General features: G+C 38.0%; 1 protein-coding gene across 6 annotated transcripts; it reads right to left on the bottom strand.

Annotated features, from left to right (window-relative positions):
* Positions 1 to 46: 46 nt before the first annotated feature.
* On the bottom strand, positions 47 to 7,793 carry dop (microtubule-associated serine/threonine (MAST) protein kinase dop). Of its 6 annotated transcripts, none has more exons than XM_088048216.1 (15): positions 6,894 to 7,275; positions 6,010 to 6,089; positions 5,787 to 5,962; positions 5,559 to 5,667; positions 5,324 to 5,508; positions 4,981 to 5,272; positions 4,192 to 4,928; positions 4,070 to 4,140; positions 3,795 to 4,022; positions 3,519 to 3,746; positions 3,182 to 3,474; positions 3,045 to 3,132; positions 2,611 to 2,996; positions 2,231 to 2,560; positions 47 to 2,182 (listed from the first exon to the last, which is right to left on the bottom strand). In XM_088048216.1, the coding sequence occupies exons 1-15, from the start codon at positions 7,024 to 7,026 to the stop codon at positions 968 to 970; spliced, it is 4,551 nt and encodes a 1,516-aa protein (XP_087904342.1). In that variant the 5' UTR covers positions 7,027 to 7,275; the 3' UTR covers positions 47 to 967. The 6 variants fall into 6 exon arrangements, with proteins under 6 accessions (XP_087904342.1, XP_087904343.1, XP_087904344.1 ...); XM_088048217.1 differs by having other exon boundaries at positions 2,611 to 3,132; positions 3,182 to 3,273; positions 3,322 to 3,474; XM_088048218.1 differs by having other exon boundaries at positions 2,611 to 3,132; positions 3,182 to 3,267; positions 3,322 to 3,474.
* Positions 7,794 to 9,803: the final 2,010 nt, after the last annotated feature.

Raw genomic sequence — 9,803 nt, 5'->3', positions numbered from 1 at the left:
CGGTTACAAAAATAACTAAAATCCCCGCGAAACCAATCAAACACAATTTAAAATGAACGAAAAGACGTTTAATTCTGTTGAAAAAATCAATACAATATATTATTCTCTGAATTTAATATGTAACATCCTAACATTTTTGTAGTGTAACGTATTCTTTCAATAAATACAAATTTCTTTTCTTTAAGTACCTATGAAAATTCGGTAATGCAAAACTTAAATTACCTGGTATCCTAAACTAATTTGTAAACAGATATAGCTATTTATATATCGTACGAACAAAAAGAAACACGTAACAAACATATGGCTAACACATTTGCAAAGAAACGCTTATTTTGAGATCCCAATTAAAACTAACATCTAGCATGTTAATTATACTATTATATGTTGTATAGCCAGTGCATAACACTTATGATTAAACACATACTTACTAGAAATCTTAAAAAATGGTTGAATTGACACATATTGCGCTAACCATGGCTGACAACAACAGATTAAAATCTTATCTTTGCAGATTTAAGCGTTTGCAAATTAAAACCATCACCAATAAATAGATGTCTTGAAAGTATACCCAAGCGGATGTTCCAAAATATGTAGTTAAAAACTAATCTGTTTACACACAAATACAGACATTTTAATAAATATTCACCCAATTTATACAGATCATAACACATCTTGAAATATAATTTCAATGAAATTTACATCAACCTGACAATATATACATACATATACTTTTGATAAAATTTAAAACGCTTCTCATCACTCGCAACACGTAACGAAATTAATTAATGAGTATATTTTTAAGACACATACTGCATGTGTTGTCTTTTGTTAAAGTGTACAGTTAAAAAAATAATTCCCCAGAAGCTTACGAAACTATAGGGACTGAGCGTTTTCAAATTATAAATATTCAAGCAAATATATACAGAACAAAACAAGTTTTGGCAAGTTGCATAATGCTAAGCTAAAATTACTGAACGGATTTGTTACAATCTTTCATCGTTTTAACAGAACTTGGAATATTTTTTGTAGATGGATCACATGTAGACTGAGATTTGTTATCACTTTTGCTTTTTTGTGCCTTCTCTTCCTTGTTTTTCTTCTCAAGTTCTGTACTTTTATGGCATTCTGTTGTTTTATCACATTTCTTACATGTCGGTTCTTGTATACTTTTATTGCAACTTTCAACGTTTTTATCACATTTGTTTTTTTCCTTCTTTTCCTTTTGCTGCATCTGTTTCTTTTCTGTTTTATCACATTTCTTATCTTTCTCGTTATCCTGCCCGTTATTTGTAGGAGAATCCTTTTCTTCGGCAATTCTCGGTAACAGTTCACCTGGTCCTGATAAATTCAACGAAAGACGGCTGTCGGTGGCCGCAGTGCTGGTAGCAATATCGATGGTTTGTGAAGTATTTGCATCAGTTTCAACCTCTTTTTCTTTCTCTGGTTGCGCATTTGGTCGCCATACCGTGCTACCAGCACGTGCTTGGGTCTTCACCGGTGGTGAACTCCCCGATGAGCATAGAGGCGAAATTGAACATTTGGTCTCAGCACTTCGCGGATGCAAGCGATCTGGTGAAAGTGCTCGTCGCAATAAAGGAGATCCTGGTTCTGCACCTTTAGGTCGGACGAAGCCTTTTTTAGACTGATTGCAAACGGTTATAGGTGCTGTCCCAGCACTAGGACTATACGATTGTGTGGTATTTGAGCTGCCTGGCTGATGGCCCACAGGAAATGCGAGCGGACTGGGAGACCTCGTTGGAGAAGCAGGGAGAGGCGAAGGAGACGGTGTCCTTGCAAGAGGCGACAATGGTATATGTCCCACGGATTTACGACGGTTTGGTACTGCTGTGGAACAAGAAGGACTAGCTGCGTGCAGTGCCTTAGGACACGGACTCGAATGGAGCTTATGTTTAAGTCCATGCAAAGTCGATGGTCTTTGATAATGTTGTTTATTACTGCGAGTACTAGCAACAGGGGTCGCATTCGGAGAGCTCGTCGATGTTGTCTGCGATGAAGAACTGGAATGCTGGCTAAAAGAATCAGACAGAGTCAAATTCGAACGATTCACTGGAGTTGGTGTTCGCATAGTGCTGGGAGAGAACGAACTGTCTTGACTCCTAGGAAATGACTGGAAACTACGACTCGGTGTCACGCTGATCGGGGACTGAATCCCAGCAGCCATCTATAAAACGAATTTGTTACAAAACTATTAAAAAACAGTCAATACAACCTGCTGCATTTCAACACTAGCTCTTTTGTTGCTGATTTTCCTGAATAGAGAAGTTTTGCGTCTCTTGTCACTATCCCGTTTTTGTTTCCTCTGCCGATGTAAACTCCTCTTTGCTAGTTTGCTTTGACCAGGTTCTCTCTTCCGACCCCCTGTCTTAATCGAAGTCTGTTCCAACGGCGTAGCTCGCAAACTCACGTGTTCAGTACCGCTCAACAACAACTGAAGGACTTGAGTGTGGTATAGACCTTGTACTGCTTCGCCGTTGATATGAGTGATCAAATCAGCTGGTCTCAGACCTGCTTCAAAAGCTGGGCTTCCTTCGTCAACAGCCTGGAAGTAGAAGTTAGTACCAAGAAAAATAAGAGAAGTTGGAGTCGTACCATGACCAAATGATGCATGGTGTAGACGTCCGTGTCTCCATAGTAGACACGAATCGTGTGAACCGTAAACCCAAAACCTTTAGGGCCTCGTCTGATGATGATGGGCGGTTTTAAACTGGTAACCAGAGGTGATAATTCCCGACACGGCGACGCGTCACGCGAACTCGCGGTACTAGATCCTCCGCCTCCACTCGGCGAATGAATATTATGAGTCGGAGCTTGGAATTCGTCAGAGGGGATCATTAACGACAACCCTGACGTCGACGCGCTTTTAACAACCGATCTTGATTTGTGTTTATTTGAAAGTTGAACCCGCCCTAACGGTGATAATTCCCGATTTTCCGACGACGAAGTTCCAGTCTCTAGACTGCTGTGTTCATCTTCCACTGAAATTGAGAACTTGGGTAGAATATCGCGAGAATGACCAGTCTTACGCCTCCGTTGGATCTGTGGAGACACATCGTCGCTGTCAGTTTGCGACGATTCAGGAGTACTGATAGTTTTCCCGAAGTCCAACGAAATCTGTCAAAAAATATTAGAAACGCATAGGTAAAAAAATCAACACTGAAACCTTTCTATGTTCGATGGGAGCTATCTCTTGTCGTTCTCTTTCAGGAGTTTGGAGACTTATCGGAGCTCTAGGCCGTAACTTGAAGTCTGGAACTTCCGGAGTATCGGGTGTTGTTACAATAGGGGTTGTTATTTTAATACCTTCCAACGAATTGTCGGGATCCGAACTTGAGAGTTTCGAGACGTTGGCTTTGCGGTACTGGGGAGAGCACGAGGAAAATAAACCAAAAACTGGAGAGTCATCCGTGTCGTCTGTGTCATCTTCCAACTCATGGTTGTACCGATCAATGCGACCTAAAATAACAGATTAGAAGAGAAAAGGAGTTGTAAGTTCTTACTATCGAAATAACTAGTGTCCTCGTCATGTTCCAACTGGGGAACAAACTCTGCTTTTTGTCGCAACAACGAATTCCAATCCAAACCATTGAAATAAACGTGTTCTTTAACATCTTGGGCTCCGCCTGTACCTAACCTATCGCGTGGGGAATGTTGCAAGAGCACACTAATGAGATCCTTCGCTTCTTCCTGAACCGGCCAATCCTCGTTGTCCGGCCATTCAATATCATCTATAATTAAAATGTTTGATTTAAGAAAAAATCGTTTTTTGGTGGTACCTTGGACAGTGTGAGCGAAAAGTTCCTCAGGAGTATCACCAAAGAACGGAACGCACCCTACAAGAAACTCGTAGAGAATAATACCCATTGACCACCAATCGACTGGTTTTCCATAGCCTTGACGCAAAATAACCTCTGGAGCTATATATTCAGGAGTACCAAACACCTGTTTATCGGAAAATTGACGAGCTTCTGTATCCACGTAACCCTCGTACAAATTCGTAGCAACTAAAAAACTCTCTTAATTGTCTGTTTTGGGTGTTATAAAAACTTACGGGACATCAAACCCATTTTGCTTAGCCCAAAATCAGTCAATTTGATGTGCCCCAGAGCCGTTATCAATAAGCTAAAACGAAAAGTTAGAACACTCGATGATTTTAATAAATTAAGGACTTACTTATCAGGTTTCAAATCTCTGTGAACTATACCGTAACTATGTAAATATTCTACCGCAAGAACGGTTTCGGCAAAGTAAAATCTCGCCATATCTGGTGGCAGTGGTCCAATGTTTTTCAGCAAACTAGCACAGTCTCCACCTTCTACATATTCCATTACTAAACACAAATGTTTCTTCGTTTCGAAGCTACAATACATGCTAACAACAAACGGATTGTCGGCAAAACTGAGTATATCACGTTCGGCGAACACCTGCTCTACTTGGTTTCTTAAGATTAAGTTGTTTTTATTTATTTTCTTCATAGCAAATCGCTGCCGTGTATGTTTATGTTTGACTAAATACACAGCTCCGTATGCACCGTTCGATATCAGTTTAACGACTTCAAAATCTTGTTCGTTGGGATTAGACAGAGATTTCTTGGTGCTTGGAGTTGAAGTCAAACAAACTGAAGATCTGGATGATTGGTTCGACGACCAATTACAGTCGCGCAGTTCTTCCTGCAACTCGGCTATAGGATCTCTGTTTAGCCCCAATTTCTGAATTATATACTGGGGAATATCGGCTTTGATACCCTGCACAATTTTTACTTCGCCCTCTGCAGCTTCTAAGAAATGATAAAACTCTTCCGGGTCGAATTCTAAACATGCTAATAAACGAGCTGGCCGCGAAATAATTAGCAGCAATTTTTTAATAAAACCAGTGACTAGATTACCAGCTTCTTCAGACTTATCTTTTGTCTAAAAAAAAAAAGAAATGAGATTGAATCACGGGTGGGGTCGACGTTCTTACTTCTGTTAAGAGTCGTTCTAAGTTCTCGAACATCTCGTAAAAATACCGACTCGTGATTAATTTCGACTGTGATTTATGTAAGCAATCGCGAGCCATTTCCAGAACTTGATGATGAACAAACCGTACGATGGGAAGATAGTCACAATCTTCCCCAAAATCGAACGTCTTGTTCTCTTCGATGTAGTGACTTAGCCGTTCTTCCATCTGTTGCGTGGCCTTCGGAAACCTCTCTTTATACAAAACATTCATCATGCAAATTTCGTTGTCCATGACGGGAGATCGGCTAGGACTGCTATAAATCCAACACACAGACTAAGACAGTAAAATAAATCAAACCACAAACCTAAGACTTCTAGATCTGGGCCGATGCAGCGGTGAGCGATGGCTGATGGAATTCTCGTCGTAAGTACCACCAGGCAAGGAAGGGTTACTTTCATTGCTAGAGAAATGGTGGGTTAATATTCTCATATCATCAGAAGTCGGGATGTGTGGCAGTTGGTGCAGTCTTTCTTGACTCGAACATTTCGACTGGAAGACCGAAGTTAGACAGAGTTAAGGGAAAGAGACGCGATACGTACGGACATGTTTGAACTTCCCGGAGTCGTTCCATAGCCTGAAGATGGTAAGGAGGCGACTGACCACCTTCTTCCATCGCCACGGGAGCCGGCGACGATCCTGAAAGACCCGCTAAAATACATTGATAGACAAAACGATAAAAGAAGAAAGTAACAGAAACCGAACAGATAAAGGAGTTGGTGTAGATTACACAACAAAGGAATTCTGTTACATGAATTCGTATAACATACCTTTTGATGGGCGCGAATGGGAAGTTGATGAAACTGTTATGCGTTCGGGGGCTATCAATGGGACTGCCACATATCGGTGACTGAGATCTTGGTAGTACAGGAGATGTGTTGGCTACGAAGCTTAATCGGTGGACTGCAGCAGGACGGCTGTTTCGGCGCCCCACACCAACATCCTTCTAAAACTCCATTTTTACCAAGTGAAAAAGAATTTTGGTATAGTTACCATATTAACCGATAATGAAGGAGCCGACTTGCCTAGAGCTGAGCTTATTCGGACCAAATTCGACGGTGTCGTGTGATGATCTGAATTAGAAACAAGGGGAGTTTAATATGGTCAAAACAAGATTGACAGAAATGAGCAAAGAGTGTTACTTGATTTGGGTCATTGTTGAGCGAAACATGCGCGAAATAAAAAGAGACAAAGACTGAATTCTAGAGAGTCAGGTTGAATCTTAAAGAATTGAGAGCAGAAGTTCTTACCAAGTTTCAACATTTTGATGTTTTGGTAAATTCTATTAGACTGAGTAACGGCCAGTGCTCGAATGATTGATAGAGACAGTTATAAAAGTGGCACGATTTAAATGTCAATTTGACAAGAGACATGAGCCAACGCCACCTCTTTAGTTTCGTTGTCCTTAGCCAAGTTGAAGGCGATTTTTTTAAATTTGAAAACAAAATTTTCAATAAACTTGCGGAGAAATTGGAACGTGAGGACGAATAAGAAGAACGCGTTCTAAAACCTTGTCTAGATTTCACAAACGTGGACTCTGAATGAAAACAATAAATCTTAATTGAGCATTAAGTTATCAAGTTGGTGTATAATTAAATAATTACCAAAATTTAAACGAGCTTATCATAGAACAAAGTTGCCACAAGCCAACAAAAGTAAATCATTGTGGGTCTTAACACAGCGTTTCTTTTTTTAGATGTTTACAAATAAAGCTCAAGTTTGTGACATCTTCAACGTCAGTTGATCGGTTTCAGTCAACAACATTGGCACGTTTATAAAGACGTAAAAATTGTTGTTTTGATCAATGTTTTTTGCAATGTCGCACCCTGTGTGGTTGCACATTGCAAAAACAGCGTTTGATGAGAATCATGTTTAACCTGGTTGTGCATGCTTGGGGGCTGCTGGGGGGGCTATCGGGGGCCACTTGGGGCGGTCCTGGGGTTCGTCAAAGACCAAAACTCTAGCAGAGTTTGAACGTGCCCGCGGTTTAGCTCCATTGTTGTCCTCCATCTATCACAACCGGATCCAAAAATGAATATCATGAACTTAATTGAAACATTGATTCACACATGGTCACAACACAACTCCTCTACAATGTTACGAATCGAGGAAATCCCCCGAAAAAGGGCCATCGCCTTGTTTTTATGAATTTTCGGCCCATTCGAGTGACATAAATAAAAATATTTCGTGACTACGTAATCTGACAAAGACTACAAACAGCTGCAGCTTTTGCGCGCGCACCTAAAAGTCGCTTTCATTGATATGTTGCCAAATCTAACCCTGACATCATTTGTCAAAAATACGACCAATACCAGATATAGGTTGGAACTCGGTCGGTATTTAATTTATTTGCCCTAAAAAACACAAAAACAAACTTTTCGTCCCAAATTAACCCTAAAAAAAAAACAAGTCAAAACAACGTGACGTCACCGAATTCAGACTTTTGGCCTGGTCACATGACCATATAAAGACTGACAAGTTTCAAAATTGTAAACACCAACTTACCACAACCAAAAAAACACCCAAATTCAACCAAACTCGGATAAGAAATCAAATCTTTCTCACATCTAAGGCTAATATTTACAATAAATTCTCAAGGAAGTGTGACCATACTAATTATCAACGTCCACTTGTTTGTGAAAAAATTTTACTTACCCCAATCAGAAATATATCCATATTGACCCATCATACTTGTAACATTCTCGCACAATTTTCTAGTGTTTATCGTCCGACAAAAATGTTTAATTTATTTTAAAAAACTTTAACCAGTCCTTTAAATTGCATGTCACTTTAATATAATTATTTAAATTAATAATCCCTGGAGCATTGTTGCGTGTTTAGCAGTTATTTTTATCTACTTGTTTACCTTTATCTTTTCTTACTCTTCTTCCTCGGTGCGATAATTTTCCGAACACACGCACCACATCAACATATAATTGGTTGCATAACTACAAAACAATTCTGCAAAATTAAATTTATTTTTAGAATGGAAGGGTCTGGAGACGAAAAGGTTTTATAATATTAAACTAATTTAACTGTAATTTTTCCAGAACAAAACAAGTGCGCATTTAAATGTTTTTTAAGATATCTTATTTTATTTATACAAGGTGTTGGGTAACATTACAGCGATACAGTAATGACTAATCAAGGAAGATAAATATCTTGGTATCTGTAATTACAGTAACGTTCAAAAGTCTTGTACCCGCCTCATTTTTGTATTTGACTTTAAACAAAACTAGAAATTGATGACATGATTTTCGAAAAGCCAACATGTTTTTGGTCTTAAATTAGACATAAATTTCTATACATAAACATCTCTGACGCCTTTATATGCACCAAAAGCCAAATATTTTCAACCTATTTTTATTAAAATTAGGGGTTACTACTTCTAAAGTGTTCATTAACTGTGCCAAAGTGCAAAATTTTAAAACAAAAAAAAAAGATTTTAGAAAATTTGATTTTAGGACGAACCAATTATATTAAATTTTTTGTTATTAAAATTTGTATTTTTGTTTGTTTTTAAGTTATGTCAATGAAATTTAGCGAAGTTACTACATATTTCTAAAATGTTCATTAGCTGCGCTAGAAATTTAGAACAAAATATAAAGATTTTAGAAAAAATTATTTTAGAACGAATCAAATATGTGTTTTCAACTCTTTTATTATTAAAATTCGTATCTTTGTTAGTTTTTAAGTTCTGTTAATAAAATTTGGGAAAATTAATATTTCTAAAGTGTTTATTAACTATGCCAAAGTGCAAAATTTTAGAACAAGAAATCGAGATTTTAGAAAATTTAATTTTAAAATGAACCAAATGTTTTCAACTTTTTGTTATTAAAATTTGTATTTTTGATAGTTTTTAAGTTATGTCAATGAAATTTGGAGAAGTTACTATTTTTAAAATGTTCATTATCTGTGCCAAACGACAAAACTTTAAAACAAAATTACGAACCAACATTTTTAAATTTATTAAAAATTTTTAGAATATTTTTCATCCCTTAAAGAGTTGATGATACCATTTGTGAATATGTTTTTATCGTGTTTTTGGCTTATACAAGTATGAACCAATGAACCACCAAAAAATGTCAACACAAAACTAGAGATCAAAAGTTTACATTTTCTGCTTTTTTCTACATTTTAGCAGCTTCATTTGGAGGTCCTTCTTCTGTTTTCAATTTTTGACGAAATACCAAATTTGGACGTTCGCATTGAGAGTCCCGAGCTGAACCTGCAAAAATATTTCCTCGTTTTACTCCTTTTTTGTGACGGCTATTCCTCCTTTGTGTACCTCTTCCGCAGCTAACCCTCCGCCAATTTAACTCTGAAAAGAGTGATTATCAGATTGCGCCAAGGAGCTTTATCAATTAGGGAAATTACTGACGACTTGCGTTGACCGCGAAATTAGACTCGTGTTGATAACACCTTCCGGTTCTTTCACGAGAAAAATGTTGGTCACGGCGTGTCTGTTTATGTACGTGACATTGTTTAAACAAACGAAACTTAGGACTTGTAAAACAGAACCGCAGATTTATTTATTCCACTTGTACCTTAAGTGGTTTTGAAAAGTTACGATGGGACACTGAAAATAAATAAACGATAGAAATTGGCGGTTTTAATGGGACTAGTTTCAATTTTGACGCCCCTTATATGGGTCATGAGTGTGCTAAAGCAAAAACTGAGGTAAAATTCTTTGAAAAAAAGTAAAAGTAACCGTGATTGTTTTGGCACTCAGTTCTTGTGCTACAAAAAAATGTTGCCTTGACCAGGTTTTGAAGGGGAAAGAGCAA

This window comes from Gnatocerus cornutus, chromosome 10 (assembly GCF_029298725.1).
Source record: "Gnatocerus cornutus isolate USDA-ARS CGAHR chromosome 10, icGnaCorn1.1, whole genome shotgun sequence".
In the NCBI taxonomy this organism is placed as follows: Eukaryota; Metazoa; Arthropoda; class Insecta; order Coleoptera; family Tenebrionidae; genus Gnatocerus; species Gnatocerus cornutus.
This window is presented reverse-complemented; position numbering and strand designations above follow the sequence as displayed.

Excerpts from the sequence above, each read along its gene's own strand:
- dop (XM_088048214.1), bottom strand. The coding sequence starts at position 7,026 with ATGGAGGACAACAATGGAGCTAAACCGCGGGCACGTTCAAACTCTGCT. Across the intron at positions 6,090-6,893 it reads CCCCAAGCATGCACAACCAG|ATCATCACACGACACCGTCG; the intron begins GTTAAACATGAT and ends TTTCTAATTCAG. Across the intron at positions 4,929-4,980 it reads TAGAACGACTCTTAACAGAA|ACAAAAGATAAGTCTGAAGA; the intron begins GTAAGAACGTCG and ends TTTTTTTTTTAG.